This window comes from Salvelinus alpinus, chromosome 6, assembly GCF_045679555.1.
Source record: "Salvelinus alpinus chromosome 6, SLU_Salpinus.1, whole genome shotgun sequence".
NCBI classification, from domain to species: domain Eukaryota; kingdom Metazoa; phylum Chordata; class Actinopteri; order Salmoniformes; family Salmonidae; genus Salvelinus; species Salvelinus alpinus.
In genome coordinates this window covers 14,121,346-14,145,340 of record NC_092091.1, presented here as the reverse complement: position 1 = coordinate 14,145,340, position 23,995 = coordinate 14,121,346, and the positions used below count along the sequence as shown (strand labels likewise).

General features: G+C 40.3%; 1 protein-coding gene across 1 annotated transcript in view; it reads left to right on the top strand.

The window, feature by feature from the left end:
* LOC139577533 (plasma membrane calcium-transporting ATPase 1-like) overlaps positions 1-23,995 on the top strand; it is a 41,125-nt gene that overhangs the window by 3,764 nt on the left and 13,366 nt on the right. The window contains exons 2-3 of the mRNA XM_071404575.1: positions 4,930-5,363; positions 21,707-21,904. Of these exons, the coding sequence (XP_071260676.1) occupies positions 5,165-5,363; positions 21,707-21,904 (397 nt within the window). The 5' untranslated portion in view covers positions 4,930-5,164. The remainder of the gene's footprint in view (positions 1-4,929; positions 5,364-21,706; positions 21,905-23,995) is intronic.

The following is a 23,995-nucleotide window of genomic DNA, read 5'->3' as shown; positions in this document are numbered from 1 at the left end:
GAAGCAGCTTGGGGATTTGGCCATGAGGCTAATGGTGACTTTGAAACAGTTACAGAGTTTAATGGCTGTGATAGGAGAAAACTGAAGATGGATAAACAATATTGTAGTTACTCCACAATACTAACCTAATTGACAGAGTGAAAATAAGGAAGCCTGTACAGATTACAAATATTCCAAAACATGCTACCTAAAGTAATACTGCAAAAAATGTGGCAAAGCAATTCACTTTTTGTGCGGAATAAAAATTGTTATGTTTGGGGTAAATCCTATAAAACATATTACTGAGTACCACTCTCCATATTTTCAAGCATAGTGGTGGCTTCATCATGTTATGGGTATGCTTGTAATCAATAAGGACTGGGGAGTTTTTCAGGATAAAAAATAATCCGAATGGAGCTAAGCACAGGCAAAATCCTAGAGGAAAACCTGGTTCAGTCTGCTTTCCACCAGAAACTGGGAGAGCAATTCACCTTTCAGCAGGACAATAATCTAAACCTGAAGGCCAAATCTACACTGGAGTTGCTTACCAAGAAGACAGAGAATGTTCCTGAGTTGCCGAGTTACCGGTTTGACTTAAATCTACTTGAAAATCTATGGCAAGACCTAAAAATGGTTCTCCAGCAATGATCAATGACCAATATGACATAGCTTGAAGAATTTTGAAAAGAATAATGGACAAATATTGTACAATCCAGGTGTGAAAACCTCTTAAGTTTGACCCAGAAAGATTCACAGCTGTAATCGCTGCCAAAGGTGCTTCTACAAAGTATTGACTCAGGGGTGTGAATACTTATGTTAATGAGATATTTCTGTATTTAAATTTCAAGAAACATGTTTTCACTTTGTCATTATGGGGTGTTGTGTGTAGATGGGTAAGAAACTATTGATTTAAATACATTTTGCATTCAGGCTGTAACACATCAAATAAGTCATAATAATGTAATAAGTCAAGGGGTATTAATACTTTCTGAAGGCACTGTTTCTTGCCTAAATAGCTGCATGTAACTCCGCTCCTGAAAAAAGAACATGAAATTGCTAGACAATCTGTTTGTGTCGTGCTTATGTTTGCAATAGCTTATTGTTACAACCCACAAAGAACTTAGAGTTTTTGAACGGTTTTGTGTACAAGCGGCAGCGGAGTCACGGAGTGACTGAGCACTGAGCAGCATCTGAAAGGAGGTAGGCTAGTGGATCCCACATGCGCAGAAATCTCAGTATTTTTAGCAACAGCAAGAAAGACCACCCCCACAACATTTCTGTTTTGTGCCTAAGAAGTTTTTCCTGATTTATTGTGCTTGGTGAGCCAGGACATCATCAAAAGTCTTCCAAATGAGAGGTAACCCTGGATTAATTTACACTAACTACCCACTGGTTTCCATGATACGAAACATTGTTTCCATGTAACCCAATGTTTTTTCTACGTAATCTAATATCAAAACATTTCCATGTGATGAAGTATCATCCAGGGAATTGTTGTATTTCTAGTAGTGAAGTCATAAAGTACAGAAGAGAAATGCATAAACAGGGGCACACGGACAGAAAAGGCTGTAGAGAACCCCGTCCAAAGGGGTGATGTGTGAGCTTAAGTGGTTAGCACTGCCACTAGACCAGACTGCGGCACAATGATTTCTAATAGGTTTGAGTGTCTGTTGTTATAGTATTGATGGCCTCATTGTAGAGGGAAAGCTGTCCAAATAAATGACATTTCTGGGGACCAATTTATGCTCGGGAATGCTACATTCAAAATTACTTATAGAAAACCTTTGGGGGACATCTCCCCCTCTGTCCCTAGTGAAAGTTGAGCCCCTGATTTGGATTTGAAAACAGTCATACATTTTGTGTTTTTTGTCACAACTTTTAAACTAAATCCAAAGACATGGTGAAATGTTTTGTTGATTTTATGTTGAATTCACGTTAGTTGACAACTCAACCAAATGTAAATTAAAACTAAACGTTGAACTGAGATCTGTGCCCAGTCGGGTCTCGCTGATAATGATCTCTATCAAACCAAGAGCACACACACACACACACACACACACACACACACACACACACACACACACACACACACACACACACACACACACACACACACACACACACAGAAACGCATGCAGACTCATCATCAGGGTCATGTGCTAGTTTTGTTCTGTTGAAATGCAACTAAATCCATGCATGGCTACTGTAATGATGCATGCTTTCGCTTTCTGGTGGCAGTGTGTGAATTCAGACAGAAAATGATTTAGGCGCATGTACATAGACGGAGATCCTGGAGAAAGTCCCAACTGATATAAAGGTCCTGACATTAAAGAGCAGAATGCTTCCGGACAAAATATATCTCAGGTCAGCGCTCTGTATCCTGTGAGTCATTTTTATAGAAATATTCATATTCATGCCACGTTTTCACATGACGGGTAAAGATGAAAGATAGGCTGAAAGTTGCACACAACATCCGGAAGTAGCATCAGCCACCCTAGCACGATGGTGGAAAATTGTGTTTTATTACACAATTTTTATTACACATATTTTCCCAGGTTTTCTAGGCCTGCTCGCCATTTAAGCTAGTTTAAGAGCAAACCGACGCCAATGGATCCGTCAAAAGACAGGTAAATAGCGACCAATAGCAACTGTCCAGGCTGAGTAGGAAGTTCAGTCTACCTGGAAAGATTTCACTCAAGGAAGAGTACAAAGTGATGCCATGCCTAACTAATGAGCTAAACCTTAACAACTGAATTATAATTTCAATAGAAGCATAAATATCCATTATCATTCCTTTAGACATTATAATATCTAAAAGTTCCACCCTTGTGTTTAACCTGTGGATATTTAATGTATTAATCACCCCCGTAGTCCCAGCAAAACATGGTACATGCCCTGGTTGTGATTATAATAAATTCATCAAATTGAAATCTTCCTTTAGGGCAACAACTGTGCCCCAAGCTGCAATTTGGCAGATGTAATGCACCACAGGCAAAGTAGAGCTGACTTTACAGTGGTAAAAACAAAGGGGGTGGCATTGTCTTCACTTTTCCACAGTGTGTCCCCTTCACAGTGTTAGTGGCTCTCTCAGGAACAGCAAACAGTGGCTGCTGAGCGCACCAACGCCACAGATTGTCTAATTAGATTAAGCAAGAGGCTTTCCTGAGATAATCATTGAGCGAGCCTTTTTTCCTCGAATGAAGCCTGTGTCGGTAGACAGTCTGCGCGCTGAAGGTCAAACCATAATTTTCGAAGGCAAATCTGCAATTTGTACATATCTCCGAGAAGGTTAATTATCTGGATAACCTGGAGAAGTGCCGGTAGAGCTTCCTTTGGGGATAATGGAGGTGTTTCTGGAGTTCTGTGAAAGACACTGCCTTCCGTAACCGGACTGGTGCTATTACCAGCATATACCTCCTGTTGCTATGACGATAAGAAAAGGGGGATTTCTAGTAAGTACAAACTCCAATATTGGTTCATGTAGAAACAATGTCTAAAATCAATAGTTAGTGTCAATATGAAATGTTGTACAGAAATGTGTGTCATGTCCCTTTAATAATGCTCCAGTTGGTTCTGCTGGTGTCTGCTACCATTGTAAGGTATTGTCCAGGGTCACTGGTTAGCTGTGCTTGATGGGGTTCTACTTTTTATTGCTCCATGGGGTAGAATTAAGAGTCATATATTGCTATGGTGATTTTTACCTGCTCATACTTTCTGGTGTTTGAGTTGAGGCCTGATAATCTTGTCTCCCTCCATCACAGACACTGTCTGTTCAGCCCTAATTAGAATCCAAGACTTTCTCGACCTCTGAATCGACTCCATGGATCGATGTCTTCAGGCTTCACAATTTTCACCGCAAGGCACACCCACCGTGTTTGTAATTAGTTGCACCTTGTGTGTTATTATTAGCCCTACTAGGCCTAGATATGTCAGTAAGGATGAGCATATAGGTCTTCAACATCTATTTGTCCTTTGACCTTAGAATGAGTTCAATTTTTTATTACAGTTTCTCTCCTAATTTCATGGGATTTTTCAAGTGAAGTACACTTTGCCTAAAGCTAATCATTCTAGGGACAACATTTGTTATGTAGCTGAACTAATTTTAGTCTTTCATGTCTTAAATGGACTTGGCAGATATTCCCTTCCCAGTTCCCTGGGCCTCATGTTAAAGCCATCTGTCACCTTGTGTACTAGCCAGTGGGTCTGAGTTTCAGGTGGGCTCGCCCCTAACAGAACTCTCACTTCAAGTTCACTGAGTCAAAAACTATTAATTGATTGACTGAGATGGGTAGTCTAGAGCTATAACAGTTAGAGACAATAATAATTTCCTCATCATTTCAGGAGAATGATAACTCTGGTGATTTGATTGTATTGCAGTTTACAGCATTGACCTGGAATACAAAGATACATTGGTTTAACAATGTAACATTTAGAAAACAATGGTAATGTCTTTGTTGAATTATGGGTGAATTCTACCTCAAATAGTTTTGCACACAGAGGCTGTGCAGAATCTTGGCGTAAACGTTGCCTATGGTCTCCAAATATTGACTTTAAGGCAGATGTTCACTATTCCATCTGTTGCTGTTAGCTTTGTGTTTGCTACCCAAGTTATGGAGTAGTAGCAGATAGCAGTTTGGATTACAATTTAGAAACTAAGCCTAATTGTAATTATTCCTCATTGGAAAGTATTGCAGAGAATTAGAATTTCAGTGTACTTCCTGAATTGACTGGAATTGAAAATGGAATCTACCCCAACCCTGGCAGACAGTTAGACAATATCAACAGGAGTATCAGCGTATATAATTGGTGTGAGGTTCAATGTTATTCTTCATTAATGTGGCAAAAGAACAGCATTTCGCCATATGCAGTATCCAGTTTGTCAAAATGAAAGACCTTAGACAAAAAAGGGAAAACCGTTTACTCAATGTTTTATTTTTAAATATTTTTCAGATGTAGCCTTGTGAGGACTTCAGCCAACACCGACAGCCAAGATGAGAGAGTGGGCTTACAAGAATCAAATGAAAATGTCTTTCTTCTTATCCAAGTCACGCTCTATGGAGTCAAGCAACGTACATCCCTGAGAAATAACAGCAGTTTATGGAAAATACCGGATTTTGCCTCTGAAGATTTGACTTGCCTATTTTGGGAAAGCCTCTCTCCACCACTCTTGAGGTATAGAGGAGACATGGCCAGCAACTCGTTCCGTGAGTCGAAGCGTGGTAGACATGCACAGGCCAACCATGATGTTGGAGATTTCAACTGCTCGCTCAAGGAGCTGCGCTCCCTCATGGAACTCAGGGGACCTGAGGGAATAACTAGAATCCAAGAATGTTACGGAGATGTCCAAGGACTCTGTACCAGACTGAAAACATCACCTATTGATGGTAAATATGCTGCTGACCATCCTTGCTTTGTGTCTTTTTGTTCTGTTTTCAGGTCTGGTTCCTGATACACCAATACTCCCATTGCTCATCAGGGCTAGGCTTAACTCCAATGCAGTGAATTGTAATTTAAGAAAAACCCTAATTTTAGTAATGGATGCATTTAATGAATGAGTTGAATTCTAATTAATCTGGTTGCTGAAATGAAATTGACTTCAACCTGACCGATAATAAAAGGTCATGGTTACATTTTGAAATACAATAACAATTCTAGCATCTACAACAGCAAAGTAGAATGATTATAGATACTGCATTGATTCCAATGGAGTTGTCATGAGTTACTCCTGCTACACCAATCTCAAGATATGCATGCCTTTTAGCACAATGTCTTGTTGAGTTGATTGTATTGAGGGGAACTGATGTGGGCTAGGATGTGGGCTTTGAGTGGAAGGCACTCTGCAGGGCCCGGCTGTCACTTCTCTACACTTGGGGATAACTCACACTTTCACACAGTTTGGCTGCTTCAGGGGACAGATGTCAAAGTGTGTTCATGTGGATTGGATATGCAAGACTCATTGACATACTGGACTTGTCTTGTGTTGGTATCAAGGAGAGGTAGGAATGACTGGACTTCGAAATAGAGAATTAAGTGAAAAACTATTATGAATAGTGTGGCCTGCATAATATTAATTGACTCATTTGTAAACATTTATAAGCATTTAAAAGTATTACAACTAATACACAAATATACAGTATAATTTATAAAGCATTTAAATATGCATTGATACACATTTACTAGCAATATACACTACCGTTCAAAAGTTTGGGGTCACATAGAAATGTCCTTGTTTTCCATAAAAACATACATGAAATTAGTTGCAAAATGAATACGAAATATAGTCAAGAAGTTGAGAATGTTATAAATAATGATTTTTAATTGAAATAATAAATGTGTCCTTCAAACTTTGCTTTCGTCAAAGAATCCTCAATTTGCAGCAATTACAGCCTTGCAGACCTTTGGCATTCTAGATGTCAATTTGTTGAGGTAATCTGAAGAGATTTCACCCCATGCTTCCTGAAGCACCTCCCACAAGTTGGATTGGCTTGATGGGCACTTCTTACGTACCATACGGTCAAGCTGCTCCCACAACAGCTCAATAGGGTTGAGATCCTGTGACTGTGCTGGCAACTCCATTATAGACAGAATACCAGCTGACTGTGTCTTCCCTAAATAGTTATTGCATAGTTTGGAGCTGTACTTTGGGTGATTGTCCTGTTGTAGGAGGAAATTGGCTCCAATTAAGCGTCATCCACAGGGTATGGCATGGCGTTGCAAAATGGAGTGACAGCCTTCCTTCTTCAAGATCCCTTTTACCCTCTACATATCTCCCAATTTACCACCACCAAAGCACCCCCAGACCATCACATTGCCTCCACCATGCTTGACAGATGGCGTCAAGCACTCCTCCAGCATCTTTACATTTTTTTCTGCGTCTCACGAATGTTCTTCTTTGTGATCTGAACACCTGAAACTTTGATTTATCTGTCCATATCACTTTTTTCCAATCTTCCTCTGTCCAGTGTCTGTGTTCTTTTGCCTATCTTAATCTTTTCTTTTTATTGGCCAGTCTGAGATATGGCTTTTTCTTTGCAACTCTACCTAACATCCCGGGGTCACCGCTTCACTGTTGATGTTGAGACTGGTGTTTTGCGGGTACTATTTGATGAAGCTGCCAGTTGAGGGCTTGTGAGGAGTCTGTTTCTCAAACTAGACACTCTAATGTACTTGTCCTCTTGCTCAGTTGTGCACCGGGGCCTCCCACTCCTCTTTCTATTCTGGTTAGAGCCAGTTTGCTCTGTTCTGTGAAGGGAGTAGTACACAGCGTTGTACGAGATCTTCAGTTTCTTGGCAATTTCTCATATGGAATAGCCTTCATTTCTCAGAACAAGAATAGACTGATGAGTTTCAGAAGAAAGTTCTTTGTTTCTGGCCATTTTGAGCCTGTAATCGAACCCACAAATGCTGATGTTCCAGATACTCATTTAGTCTAAAGAAGGCAAGTTTTATTGCTTCTTTAATCAGAACAACAGTTTTCAGCTGTGCTAACATAATTGCAAAATGGTTTTCTAATGATCAATTAGCCTTTAAAATGATTAACTTGGATTAGCTAACACAACATGCCATTGGAACACAGGAGTGATGGTTGCTGATAATAGGCCTATGTACGGCTATGTAGATATTCCATAAAAAATCTGCCATTTCCAGCTACAATAGTCATTTACAACATTAACAATGTCTACACTGTATTTCTGATCAATTTGATGTTATTTTAAAATGGACCAAAAATGTGCTTTTCTTTCAAAAACAAGGACATTTCTAAGTGACCCAAACTTTTGAAAGGTAGTGTATATTGGCTTATTCATAGATGTTTTTTCACAGTTGATGTAACGGCGTTCCTCCTCCTCTTCATCCGAAGAGGAGGAGCAGGGATTAAACCAAAATGCAGCGTCTTGATATGACATGATTTATTTTAAGTAAAGACGAAAACACGAACTTCACTTGAAACTAAACAAAACAACAAACGGAGTAGACGAACCTGAACATAAGAACTTACATAACACGATGAACTCACGAACAGGAAAATGACTACACAAAACGACGAACGAACGAAACAGTCCCGTATGGTGCAAACAAAACACAGACACAGGAGACAACCACCCACGACAAACAAAGTGAAAACACCTACCTTAATATGATTCTCAATCAGAGGAGATGAAAACCACCTGCCTCTAATTGAGAACCATATCAGGTACCCAAAACCAACATAGAAACAGAAAACATAGACTGCCCACCCAAACTCACGTCCTGACCAACTAACACATACAAAAACTAACAGAAAACAGGTCAGGAACGTGACAGTTGAAGGCTGTTGGGCAAGACACATTTTGTAGGAACAGAAAACAGCTTCAAATCCATATGTGCATGGATTGATGTGATGTTAAATATTGTTTGGCTGACACATTAGCCATAAACCTTTTCCAGTTTGATATACTTGTGCTGATGCTCTACTCTGCTCCTATCTGCACACAGAATACAGAGGCCACGTTGTGACACACCTAGACTACTTCTTCCCTGTTGTGCTTCTGCGTAAACACTTTGATGACCTTTGTTGAACTCTAAGGGAATTATATTTAGAATGTGATTCCAGATAACAGAAAAAATGTACAATGCTCCCTCACACATCCCTGCTTAAGATTGTATTATACTTTTTTATAATACACTTTTTCCCCCTGCAAATTCATGTGATAAACATCAATTTCGCAACAACCGATGGTTCTCCCGATCACTGCCGGTTGTGATACAGCCCGGGATCGAACCTGTGTCTGTAGTGACGCCTCTAACACTGCATGTCTTAGACCGCTGCGCCACTCAGGAGACGCTTACTTTATTGTTTACAGAACATTAGGGTCTGAATGATCATTAAACCCAAGCCATGCCCTTTCTTTAACAGGATTCACCCTATGACCCCCCCTTCCCCCAACATTAGCTTAGCAAATTACCTTCATATATATTTCCATCCAAAGTTTTGCCAGATTTGTTGACCTTTACAGTAGCCTGTGGACCAGGAGAAATGTGACTCACTCTTGGGTTTGTATACATACAGAGGTACAGCCACTATATGCTGATATTTGCATGTATGATGACAAAAGAAAAAAGAGTTTAACTCTAAAGTGTTTGTATTTTAATCAGCTTCAATTCCTTATACTATCACCTCCCTATCCTATAATGTGTTGGGTATGTTAATTATGTTTTTAAGAATCAAAAGGGAGCTGAAATACAGTGTACAGTCGTCGTGGCCAAAAGTTTTGAGAGTGACACAAATATTAATTTTCACAAAGTCTGCTGCCTCAGTTTGTATGATGGCAATTTGCATATACTCCAGAATGTTATGAAGAGTGATCAGATGAATTGCAATTAATTGCAAAGTCCCTCTTTGCCATGCAAATGAACTGAATCCCCCCAAAAACATTTCCACTGCATTTCAGCCCTGCCACAAAAGGACCAGCTGACATCATGTCAGTGATTCTCTCGTTAACACAAGTGTGAGGGTTGACGAGGACAAGGCTGGAGATCACTCTGTCATGCTGATTGAGTTCGAATAACAGACTGGAAGCTTCAAAAGGAGGGTGGTGCTTGGAATCATTGTTCTTACTCTGTCAATCATGGTTACCTGCAAGGAAACACGTGCTGTCATCATTGCTTTGCACAAAAAGGGCTTCACAGGCAAGGTAATTGCTGCTAGTAAGATTGCACCTAAATCAACCATTTATCGGATCATCAAGGAGAGCTGTTCAATTGTTGTGAAGAAGGCTTCAGGGCGCCCAAGAAAGTCCAGCAAGCGCCAGGACCGTCTCCTTAAGTTGATTCAGCTGCGGGATCGGGGCACCACCAGTACAGAGCTTGCTCAGGAATTGCAGCAGGCAGGTGTGAGTGCATCTGCACGCACAGTGAGGCGAAGACTTTTGGAGGATGGCCTGGTGTCAAGAAGGGTAGCAAAGAAGCCACTTCTCTCCAGGAAAAACGTCAGGGACAGACTGATATTCTGCAAAAGGTACAGGGATTGGACTACTGAGGACTGGGGTAAAGTCATTTTCTCTGATGAATCCCCTTTCCGATTGTTTGGGGCATCCGGAAAAAAGCTTGTCCGGAGAAGACAAGGTGAGCGCTACCACCAGTCCTGTGCCATGCCAACAGTAAAGCATCCTGAGACCATTCATGTGTGGGGTTGCTTCTCAGCCAAGGGAGTGGGCTCACTCATAACTTTGCCTAAGAACAAAGCCATGAATAAAGAATGGTACCAACACATCCTCCGAGAGCAACTTCTCCAAACCATCCAGGAACAGTTTGGTGACGAACAATGCCTTTCCAGCATGATGGAGCACCTTGCCATAAGGCAAAAGTGATAACTAAGTGGCTCGGGGAACAAAACATCAATATTTTCGGTCCATGGCCAGGAAACTTCCCAGATCTTAATCACATTGAGAACTTGTGGTCAATCCTCAAGAGGCGGGTGGACAAACAAAAACCCACAAATTCTGACAAACTCCAAGCATTGATTATGTAAGAATGGGCTGCCGTCAGTCAGGATGTGGCCCAGAAGTTAATTGACAGCATGCCAAGGCGGATTGCAGAGGTCTTGAAAAAGAAGGGTCAACACAGCAAATATTGACTCTTCGCATCAACTTAATGTAATTGTAAATAAAAGCCTTTGACACTTATGAAATGCTTGTAATTATACTTCAGTATACCATAGTAACATCTGACAAAAATATCTAAAGACACTGAAGCAGCAAACTTTGTGAAAATGTATATTTGTGTCATTCTCAAAACTTTTGGCCACGACTGTACACTTGACCTGCACACCTGCTATTATTATGGGAGCAATAGCTGCACCTGCTATTAATATGGCATTGGTTGAAGCTCAATGTTAAATTAAAATCTCCCTACCATCACATCTAAGCCAATATGACACCAATATTAATGAAAATTCGCAAAACAACACACTCCCTGCCTCTCGTCATGAGCCGCCTGGCCGTTACCGGGAGCCACATACCAGAATTTTAACAGGGTCATTAGCACCACCTCAAATTCTAGACATCGGATTAAAACGAGACTAATGCATCCATAAAGTGACCATTGGACATTTTTGGATTGACTGAGTTTGTAGGTGTAATCATTTTTAAAAAATGTATAATTTTTCGCTCTAACATGCTGTCCATTTAGAACCAACGATGTGCTACCTTTTTTGTAGTATTTCTGACAATGCTAACATCCTTTTCAAGCGAAGCCCAAAGTTCCAATACCGGGTTCAGTAACTCAGTTGCTCGGCAAAAAAACACAGCTGCTGCTGCAACATCATAAGAAATGGCTGACAAAAAACCTAGGCTGCTGAAGATAGCTAGCTATATGGTGGTTAATCAATTATTAGCTAGCTAGCTAATATTACCTGGCTAACATAAGCTAACGTTAGCTTGCTTGTCCAAAGTCCAGCAGCTAGCCTCTATAGCCAAGTTAGTTAACACCAGTCAGCTGAAAGCTAGCTAGCCAATGAACAGGCAAAGAAGGGTAGCTAGCTATAATCTTTTATGGAAGGTTTTTACAAAAATAATTTTATCCATTAGCTAGCTAGCTAGACAATTTAACCCATTAGCTAGCTAGCCAGACAACAACAGCTGACATTGACACAGAAGCTAGGTAACAATACCTAGCTCAGATCCAAATGCCAGTCCTACATTTTTCCACAAAACATATCTAGCTGGCTTGCTAGCTAGGAACAGTACATCAGTTCAAAACCAACACCAAACTTTGCAGAAATTGTCACGCTGCTGTCTTACAATGCATGCAATGGGCTTTTGCAATACAACCTAGCTACTCCATAGTCCAAGCTACAGTAAGAGCTAGCCATATTTCACTGAGACAGGACACAACTCAAACTGTAGCTGAGAAAGAAAATGCACATGTAAACAGTGTGGTTGTGCAAATGCATGCTTGCCAGTTCCGAACATTCAGATTCAATTCCAGTATACTCCTTCTCCTGTCTTGGCATTTTAATCGAAATGTGAGATGACCAACATTGTCTAACTAACAACTCTGCCATTTGATCGTCTTGATTGTATTTACAGCTTCGATCTGGATGCCGGACTTGCCCTTTTTGTAGGCACAAATTCCGCCATGGTTCGTTGGACAAAGTCAATGGGGAAATGAATGGAATTTTGTAGGGTTTTTGTATAAACGCCAAAAATAAGGTCTGTGGTAAACGCAGGCTTAGAAGATCTTATATGTTTTGTTCTATGAGATAATCTTCACCAGCTAACGTAACGTTTTGTAAATGTTGAAGCATTTATGCTATAAAAAAGCACATAAAGCACATGAATGCTTCATAACTTATAAAGGTGTCATGTTTACTGACTGATATTATCTCAATGAACAAAACGTGTTAAAATCAGACCTTATTTCTGTGGTTTATCCCAAAACCCTATTCTTTCCCCATTCATTTTTCACATAGGGATGGCTGAACAAACCATAGGTAACTAATTTCCGGGTTTTAGGACTACAAGCAGGCTAACTCTGGCTAACTCTATTCCAGTGGTGCATCTTGCTAGGGGCCCCAAACTCGGATTATAGGATGTATAAGATGCATAACTCTGCCGTGCTTTAAGCTAGAAATAAACTGTAGTCTCTATGGCTGAGTTATACAACCTTCAAAAAGCACTGACTTAAAACCGTGTTATTTTACTTTGCTTTCAATGGGAATTTAGTCATATTTTACAATGTAAGAATCTCGCAATCAACTGAGCTATTCACCTTCTGAAAACTGCAGACAATTACTTTTGACTATCCATGGTAAATTCTACACATATTTTTATAGTTAGTTCAAAACTGATTTGAGCTATTAGAGGGCAACAGCCAGCAGACCAGGTTTTAAACCAGCAACCCTTGCAGTTATCCAAGGACACCACCTGTGACATTAAGGGACAGACTTTTTGGCAGAGGCAAAATTAAAGTTACAAAAGCACTGGCAATGACAGAATTTTGGTTCCCCCCAAGAAATCTGCCTTTGCATGTAGAAATGTTGTATAATGCCCTTTAAAAAAAAGAAATGCCTACTCCACCCATGCTCTACCAAGGTTTTCCAGTACACAGCTTTGTACTACTACAGTAGCCCATGTTGGTCTATTGTACTTCAAACAATGTGTATGCAGGTTGATTAGGATTCAAACCTTCTCAAACACCCTAATGCATACTCTTCAGAGGAATAATGGACTTTACAGTGTCCTGTTATTAAAATAATATGTGTATGTAAAAATGTGTATATATATATATATATATATATATATATACAGTACCAGTCAAAAGTTTAGACACACCTACTCATTCAAGGGTTTTTCTTTATTTGTAAACATTTTTACATTGTAGAATATTTGTGAAGACATCAAAGCTATGAAACAACACATATGGAATCATGTAGTAACCAAAAAAGTGTTAAACAAATCAAAATATATTTTATGTTTGAGATTCTTAAAAGTAGCCACCCTTTGTCTCGATGACAGTTAATTTGTGGCATTTTTTTCCTTCTTAATGCATTTGAGCCAATCAGTTGTGTTGTAACAAGGTAGGGGTGGTATACAGACGATAGCCCTATTTGGTTCAAGACCAAGTCCATATTATGACAAGAACAGTTCAAATAAGCAAAGAGAAACGACAGTCCATAATTACTTTAAGACATGAAGGTCAGTCAATACGGAAAATTTCAAGAACTTTGAAAGTTTCTTCACGTGCAGTCGCAAAAACCATCAAGGGCTATGATGAAACTGGCTCTCATGAGGACCGCCACAGGAAAGAAAGATCCAGAGTTACCTCTGCTGCAGAGGATACGTTCATTAGAGTTACCAGCCTCAGAAATTGCAGCCCAAATAAATGCCTCACAGAGTTCAAGTAACAGCCACACCTCAACATCAACTGTTCAGTCGAGACTGCGAGAATCAGGCTTTCATGGTCAATTTCCTGCAAAGAAACCACTACTAAAGGACACCTACAATAATAAGAAACTTGCTTGGGCCAAGAAACACGAGCAATGGATAATAGACAGGTGGAAATGTGTCTTTTGGTCTGATGAGCCCAAATGTGCGGTGTGGGTGAACGGATGATCTCCGCATGTGTGGTTCCCACCGTGAAGCATGGAGGAGGAGGTGTGATGTTGTGGGGGTGCTTTGCTGGTGACACTGTCAGTGATTTATTTAGAATTCAAGGCACACTTAAACAGCATGGCTACCACAGCATTCTACAGCGATACGCCATCCCATCTGGTTTGCGCTTAGTGGGACTATCCTTTGTTTTGCAACAGGACAATGACCCAACACACCTCCAGGCTGTGTAAGGGCTATTTGACCAAGAAGGTAATGACATATGTAATGAACTGCCTATCGATCAGCACAGCAATTGATAAAACAGGACCATGTTTGCAAATCAAGTGTTTCTGAGCTTTTGTTAATATTACACAGGTAAGCTAACAGTTACAGAAATCAGGCATGCAGACAGGCTCTATAGACCTCTATATACAGTGCCTTCAGAAAGTATTCACACCCCTTGACTTATTCCACATTTTGTTGTGTTACAGCCTGAATTCAAAATTGATTAAATATATATTTTTTCTCACCCTTCTACAAATAATACCCCATAATTATAAAGTGATAACATGTATTTAGATTTTTTTATTCAAATTCATTAAGAATTAAATACAGAAATAATTCATTTACATAAGTATTCATACCCCTGAGTCAATACCCTGTAGAAGCACGTTTGGTGACGATTACAGCTTTGAGTCATTTTAGTTATGTCTGTATCAGCTTTGTACATCTGGATTTGGGGATTTTCTCACATTCTTCTTTGCAGATTTTCTCAAGCTACAGTATGTTATTAAGATAGATGGGGAGCGGCGGTGAACAGCAAGGATTTGCCTGTATTTGGCTCCATTAATTGTTCCTTCTATCCTTACCAGTCCCTGCCGCTGTTTAAGGATCCCCATAGCATGATGCTGCCACCACCATGCTTCATGGTAGGGATGGTGATAGACGGGTGATGAGCTGTGCCTGAGATATTTCTGTATTTCATTTTCAATACATTTGCAAAAATGTCTAATGCATGTTTTCACGTTTTCATTATGGGCTATTATGTGTACAGTGGCTTGCGAAAGTATTTACCTCCCTTGGCAATTTTCCTATTTTGTTGCCTTACAACCTGGAATTAAAATGTTTTTGGGGGGGGTGGAATCATTTGATTTACACATCTTTGAAGATGCTAAATATTGTTTCTTGTGAAACAAATAAGAAATAAGACAAAAAAAACAGAAAACTTGAGCGTGCATAACTATTCACCCCCCCAAAGTCAATACTTTGTATAGCAAACTTTTGCAGCGATTACAGCTGCAAGTCTCTTGGGGTATGTCTCTATAAGCTTGGCACATCTAGCCACTGGGATTTTTGCCCATTCTTCAAGGCAAAACTGCTTCAGCGCCTTCACGTTGGATGGGTTCCGCTAGTGTACAGCAATCTTTAAGTCATACCACAGATTCTCAATTGAATTGAGTTCTGGGCTTTGACTAGGCCATTCCAAGTCATTTAAATGTTTCCCCTTAAACCACTTGTGTTGCTTTAACAGTATGCTTAGGGTCATTGTCCTGCTGGAAGGTGAACCTCCGTCCCAGTCTCAAATCTCTGGAAGGCTGAAACAGGTTTCCCTCAAGAATTTCCCTGTATTTAACGCCATCCATCATTCCTTCAATTCTGACCAGTTTCCCAGTCCCTGGTGTTCTTCGGGTGATGAGAGGTGTTGGGTTTGCACCAGACATAGAGTTTTCCTTGATGGCCAAAAAGCTCAATTTTAGTCTCAACTGACCAGAGTACCTTCTTCCATATGTTTGAGGAGTCTCCCACATGCCTTTTGGCGTACACCAAACACGCTTCTTTTTTTCTTCAAGCAATGGATTTTTTCTGGCCACTCTTCCTTAAATCCCAGCTATGTGGAGTGTACGGCTTAAAGTGGACCTATGGACAGATACTCCAATCTCCAATCTCCGCTGTGGAGCTTTGCAGCGCCTTCCGGGTTATCTTTGGTCTCTTTGTTGCCTGTGATTAATGCCCTCCATGCCTGGTCCGTGAGTTTTGGTGCGCGGCCCTGTCTTGACAGGTTTGTTGTTATGCCATATTCTTTCCATTTTTAATAATGGATTTAATGGTGCTCCGTGGGATGTTCAGTTTCAGATATTTTTTTATAACCCAACCCTGATCTGTACTTCTCCACAACTCTGTCCCTGAACTGTTTGTAGAGCTCCTTGGTCTTCATGGTGCCGCTTGCTTGGTGGTGCCCCTTGCTTAGTGGTGTTCCAGACTCTGGGGCCTTTCAGAACAGGTGTATATATACTGAGATCATGTGACAGATCATGTGACACTTAGATTGTACACAGGTGGACTTTATTTAAGTAATTATGTGACTTCTGAAGGTAATTGGTTTCACAAGATCTTATTTAGGGGCTTCATAGCAAAGGGATGAATACATATGCACGTACCACTTTTCAACTTTTTTGAATTTTTTGAAACAAGTTGTTTTTTTCATTTCACTTCAACAATTTGGAATATGTTGTGTATGTCCATTACATGAAATACAAATACAAATCTATTGAAATTACAGGTTGTAATGCAACAAAATAGGAAAAAAGGGGGATGAATACTTTTGCAAGGCACTGTAGATGGGTGATAAAAAAGTATAATTTTATCAATTTTGAATTCAGGCTGTAACGCAACATAATGTGGAATAAGTCAAAGGGTATGAATACTATTCTGCCCTTGAGTTGCAACAGGATGGCAGCACAAATACTTTCTGAAGGCACTGCATGAGTAAATGTGTCCAACACACCACCACCTGTTGTTATGTTGGGCACATACTGACCAAATAAAGATGTTATGAAATATTTTTTTCTCAAATACATGTTTTGCTAAAATAACGGTGAATGAAATACAGTCAAAACAGCTCGCTCAATCAAGCATGATGGTCTTGTAAGTATAAAAGCAAACTTACTTTCATATAATTAAAAAAAGTTTGAAAAGGTAGTGGAATGGAATTAGTGTAGTGTGTAAAGAATCCAATACTTTAACTTGTATGCGGTACAAATCACATTATTGTGGGATCACCTCTTCTAAGAGTATGAATTAGGCTGTTTGTGATGGTTTGAATCCTAATCAACCTGCATACACATTGTTTGAAGAACAATAGACCAACATGGGCTTCTGTAGTAGGTCAAAGCTGTGTACTAGAAAACCTTGGTAGAGCATGGGTGGAGTTGGCATTGTGGTCCTCATGTGAATTTCCTTTCTGTTTTGGCTTCACACCAATGCCTACATCTCACTTAAAATATATTTTTTGTTTTTAATAGGTATAGGTGAGTGTTCACTGCTGTTTGGAGCCAAAGTTCCTTGGTGTTCCATGAGGACAGGGCTTTCCATGCAGTGTCACATTCTGTTCTTTGACATTTGCCAGGCATTATTTATTCATTCACAATGGCCTTCTCATGCACACTCAATAAACAACTTTAGCATTTTGTCGTCACGCACCATTTCTGACCCACCAACTGAGACATGATTGACATACATAGAGCATTAAAATGTCACAAGCAGCTTGACAACATAGGAAAATCCATTTGACTGACACATAAAGATACACTGCTGCACCACTGCAATATAACTCAATGGCGACCTGTGGGCGCAGATTGATTTACCTTGTGTAATCCCCCTCACCTTAAACGCCCGAGCATGGCAGTTGATTGCTTGGTTCAGGACTAATCTCTCATGCTTGTGTAACATTTTTATTCCTCCTTTTTGTTCATTTTTTTATGACGTGGCAGCTCAAAGCCTGTATGTCTAGCATTATTCAGTGATAGGTTGAAGCATAACCGCAGGTGCTTTTCCCCTGAGTTGGATTCTAACCTTTAAGTGTCAGAAGAAGCAAAATTGCTTTGAGGGAATAAGCATACTAACTCAACTGAGGTCAGAGAAGGCCTAGGCTGCTCTCGATGCAGGCTGCCTGGAGTCACACAAGCAGCCATTTGACCCATACTGCAGTGATAACGATAGAGTCATCAGCTCTCTAGGGGGAATTCAAGATAGGTCATGCCTCATGATATTAGTTCAAAGTAGGGTGATATGGCGTAAAAATCATATCTCAGTTTTTTTTTCAATCCCATGGATGATTCATGATCTTGTTTTTCTTTTCTCAAAATACAATTAAACCTCAAGGCACTGCATTTCAAACAGTCAGCAATAATCTAATAAATTCAGGGCTTGTAATATTATACCTAGGCTTAATATAAGCCTTCCACCACCATAGGACCCACTAAAAATGTAACTGTTTTATCAAAATAGTTTAACCAGCTATTTTGCAATAATCACTGATCTGGCTTTCAAGTTTGTCTATGAAAATGCCCTTTTTGTCAAAATAAATACCAGAACCATGCACAATGCACATCCCCACTAAAAATGACCAACTTCTTGTAACAAGCATTATAGAAAATTAACACAGGTCTCATAAACAACCTTTCAAGCACAAGCCCGCATTGTAGTGAGTAACCAGATAAATATTTATATTTTAAGTCTAGCCAACTTGGATCTATTTACTGGCTAACAAGGTTGAACAGTTGACCTGTTATGAACACACCCTCCTGTCCATCTCCAACTGTTAGAACGGCATGCTAGCCTGTCCACTTTGTTTAGATGTTGAAATCAAGGGGCCTACCTGTACACATAAGACAATGCTTTTTTCGCAGAATGAGAACGAGTTGCCAATTCTTTATATAAATGTGTATTTATATGCTCATTGCACATTTATAAAATGACTAGACAGCTAGCACATAACAGTCTGTGGCTAAAATGTTGCTAGCGGTATGCGCTACAACAATGCCACATGCAACAGAAACTGAGCATTCATTTTCCAGAAACAAAGTTAATTGATAGGCTACTAGGGTCACATTTCTGGAGTTGCGACATAAAAAGGGTATCATTAGAAAGGTTAAAGGGAAATTTCTAAATGTTTAATTTTCATATTCATCATCTCCAGCACCACCCCAACAGCAACATATGTGAAAATTCCGCGTTTCTACACTACCGGTCAAAAGTTTTAGAACACCTACTCATTCAAGGGTTTTTCTTTATTTTGTATATTTTCTACATTGTAGAATAATAGTGAAGACATCAAAACGATGAAATAACACATATGGAATCATGTAGTAACCAAATAAGTGTTAAACAAATCAAAATATATTTTATATTTGAGATTCTTCAAATATCCACATTTTGCCTTGATGACAGCTTTGCACACTCTTTGAATTCTCTCAACCAGCTTCACCTGGAATGCTTTTACAACAGTCTTGAAGGAGTTCCCACATATGCTGAGCGCTTGTTGGCTGCTTTTCCTTCACTATGCAGTCCGACTCATCCCAAACCATCTCAATTTGGTTGAGGTCGGGGGATTGTGGAGGCCAGGTCATCTGATCCAGCACTCCATCACTCTCCTTCTTGGTAAAATAGCCAGTACACAGCCTGGAAGTGTGTTGGGTCAATGTCCTGTTGAAAAACAAATGATAGTCCCACTAAGCCCAAGCCAGATGGGATGGTGTATCACTGCAGAATGCTTTGGTAGCCATGGTGGTTAAGTGTGCCTTGAATTCTAAATAAATCGCAGATAGTGTCACCAGCAAAACACCCCACACCATAACACCTCCTCCTCCTTGTTTTCCGGTGGGAAATGCACATGCGGAGATCATCCGTTCAACCACACTACGTCTCACAAAGACACGTCGGTTGGAAACAAAAATCTCCAATTTGAACTCTAATGTCCATTGCTCGTGTTTCTTGGCCCAATCAAGTCTCTTCTTCTTATTGGTGTCCTTTAGTAGTGGTTTATTTGCAGCAATTCGACCATGAAGGTCTCCTCTGAACAGTTGATGTTCAGATGTGTCTGTTACTTGCACTCTGTGAAGCATTTATTTGGGCTGCAATTTCTTGAAATGTTCCGTTTCTTGAAAGTAATGATGGAGTGTTGTTTCTCTTTGCTTATTTGAGCTATTCTTGCCATAATATGGACTTGGTCTTTTACCAAGTAGAGCTATCTTCTGTATACCCCCCTACCTTGTCACCACAAAACTGATTGGCTCAAATGCATTAACAAGGAAAGAAATTCCACAAATGAACTTTGAAGAAGGCACAACTGTTAAGTGAAATGCATTCCAGGTGACTACATCATGAAGCTGGTTGAGAAATGCCAAGTGTGCAAAGCTGTCATCAAGGCAAAGGGTTGCAGACCATCTCTCCTCACTAGCTGGTTGAGGTTTTGTGCAGACCATCTCTCCTCACTAGCTGGTTGAAGTTTTGTGCAGACCATCTCTCCTCACTAGCTGGTTGAAGTTTTGTGCCCACAAGCAGCAATGCTTATTATTTTGCATTGCTAAATCTGACAGGTCATGATTGAAAAACTACAGATGTCTTTGTTTTACACACACACCACATTGGTGTCACTGACCATTACTTTTTAGGTATACCCAGGGCGGAGTTAACTTCTACGTTAATAGACAAGGCTGCCGTCTCTTGTCCCTTTTATTTGTTATTGTCATAGAAGCACTAGAGATTTCTATGAAATCTAATGAGAATACAGTATAAGAGGAGTAAAGCGAGTTTGTTGTGTGACGTCTTTTGCCTGTCCATTTGGCTCAGAGATTAGATCAGTTTGCTTTCTGTATCAGCGGGGCAGAGGCAGAATCACCTAATGGAAATGTATGTCTTTGTCATCATTTTCTTTAAATCAATGATTAAATGTGAAGAAAAGTACAGTCACTACAATCTCAGATCTGGTTGCATTATGAAGCACCTTGCAGCGAGAACACGTGTCCATCAAAAAGGTTTTGGTGTGACACTTTCTGTCTGCAAAATAACAAAAATCTTACCAAAGATATTGGAATATTGCAGCTCGCAGGTGCATCATAAAACAGGATCCCATACTGACTGTTGGTATCTGCATGGTATCTGCACAGTATCTGCATAGTATTGCCATCATGGACAACGTAAAAAAAATATACATCTTACTGCAAGTATTTTGAGTGGTCTTTTTGCGCATGCCAGTGCTATTTAACATACTGTTGAGTCTAGCATGTTGTTTGAGGGCAGATGAGGGCTTTGAATGGCATTGATTTGCCTAGCCTGTTCTTAAGACCCTTGTGATGTAACATTCCGTGGGCAGTGTTCATGGTCCTCCGACCTTTGTCAGGTTTAGTCATGAACACAGCCCATGCAGAGCCACCACAAAGGTCTAAAGCTTCAGGTTAGAAAGCTTCCAAAAACAAACAACTCTAACCGTTCTTGACAGGTTCTGTTTCTGCTGTTCAGTGTGTGAACATAATGAAAAGTTCAAACAGACAGGTCTGCATTACTTTGCTCAGAAATGGGAGTTCAACCAGGGGGGAGAGTAACACTATTCTTCTATTCATTTTGGGATGCATGTACAGATTATCATCCCGTTGCAGATCTTTCCTGCAATGCAGGAGGTTTAAAAACGCTTCTGAAGTTTATGTCCCTACGAAAATGTCCATCAATAATATTTCACATAATAATTCACCTTTCCTGTTGCTGCAGTATTATTATGGCTCAGATTAAGGTCCTATATCTGTATCTGATACTATATGAATTCTAGACAATACAAAATGCCATACAGTTGTTAATAATTCCTTTCCCTCCTTCGTCTCTAGGATTAGGAGGGCATGCTGACGACATCGCCAGAAGGAAAGAGGAGTTTGGACAGAACGTTATACCTCCAAAAAAGCCAAAAACATTTCTTCAGTTAGTGTGGGAAGCGTTGCAAGATGTGACACTAATTATCCTAGAAGTGGCAGCCATCATTTCATTAGGCCTTTCTTTTTATAGACCTCCAGATGCCGAAAGAGAAAGTAAGTATCTACTCTTTATTTGAAATACCATGTCCTCTAATGCAGTGCTTCCCAAACTTTTTATAGTCCCGTACCCCTTCAAACATTCAACATCCAGCTGCGAACCCCCTCTAGCACCAGGGTCAGCGCACTCTCAAATGTTGTTTTTTGCCATCATTGTAAGCCCGTTACACGATACATTTATTAAACATAAGAATGAGTGTGAGTTTTTGTCACAACCCGGCTCATGGGAAGTGACAAAGAGCTCTTATAGGACCAGGGCACAAATAATAATATAACAATAATCAATAATTTTGCTCTTTATTTAGCCATCTTACATATGAAACCTTATTTGTTCATTGAAAATTGTAAATAACTCAACACAGGTTAATGAGAAGGGTGTGCTTGAAAGGATGCACATAACTCTGCAATGTTGGATTGTATTTTATTTATCCATTATTTTACCAGGTAAGTTGACTGAGAACACATTCTCATTTGCAGCAACGACCTGGGGAATAGTTACAGGGAAGAGGAGGGGGATGAAAGAGCCAATTGTAAACTGGGGATTATTAGGTGACCGTGATGGTTTGAGGGCCAGATTGGGAATTTAGCCAGGACACCAGGGTTAACACCCCTACTCTTACGATAAGTGCCATGGGATCTTTAATGACCTCAGAGAGTCAGGACACCCGTTTAACGTCTCATCCGAAAGACGGCACCCTACACAGGGCAGTGTCCCCAATCACTGCCCTGGGGCATTGGGATATTTTTTTCGACCAGAGGAAAGAGTGCCTCCTACTGGCGCTCCAACACCACTTCCAGCAGCATCTAGTCTCCCACCCAGGGACTGACCAGGACCAACCCTGCTTAGCTTCAGAAGCAAGCCAGCAGTGGTATGCAGGGTGGTATGCTGCTGGTATTGTAGATAGTCTCAGTCTTAAATCATTTTCCACACACAGTCTGTGCCTGTATTTAGTTTTCATGCTAGTGAGGGCCGAGAATCCACTCTCACATAGGTACGTGGTTGCAATGGGCATCAGTGTCTTAACAGTGTGATTTGCCAAGGCAAGAAACTCTGAGCGCAGCCCTATCCAGAAATCTGGCAGTGGCTTCTGATTAAATTCAATTTTCACAGAACTGCTTGTTGCAATTTCGATGAGGGTCTCTTGTTCAGATATCAGTAAGTGGACTGGAGGCAGGGCATGCAAGGGATAACGAATCCAGTTGTTATGTCATCTGTTTTGGGAAAGTACCTGGGTAATTGCGCACCCAGCTCACTCAGGTGCTTCGCTATATCAAATTTGACATTGTTTGTAAGCTTGAGTTCATTTCCACACAGAAAAAATACAATGATGGAAAGACCTGTGTGTTGTCCTTTTTAATGCAGACAGAAAAGAGCTCCAACTTCTTAGCCTCAATTCTGTCCCGGACATTGAATATGGTTGCAGAGAGTCCCTGTAATCCTAGATTCAGATCATTCAGGCGAGAAAAAACATCACCCAGATAGGCCAGTCGTGTGAGAAACTCGTCATCATGCAAGCAGTCAGACAAGTGAAATTATGGTCAGTAAAGAAAACTTTGAGCTCGTCTCTCAATTTAAAAAACGTGTCAATACTTTGCCCATTGATAACCAAAGCACTTCTGTATGTTGTAAAAGCATTACATGGTCGCTGCACATATCATTGCATAGTTCAGAAAATACACAAGAGTTCAGAGGCCTTGCTTTAACAAAGTTATTTACAATTGTAGTGTCCAAAATGTATTTCAAACTGTCAGGCATTCCCTTGGCAGCAAGAGCCTCTCGGTGGATGTTGCAGTGTACCCAAGTGGCGTCAGGAGCAACTGCTTGCACTCACGTTACCACTCCACTATGTCTCCCTGTCATGGCTTTTACGCCATCAGTACAGATACCAACACATCCTGACCACCAAAGTCCATTTGATGTCACAAAGCTGTCCAAATATCCTCTCATGTTGTCCTGGTTTCCAGTGGTTTGCAGAAGAGGATATCTTCCTTAAAGGACTCCACATAAACAGAACAGACATAAACCAGGAGCTGTGCCAGGCACGCCACGTCTGTTGACTCATCCAGCTGTAACGCATATAATTCACT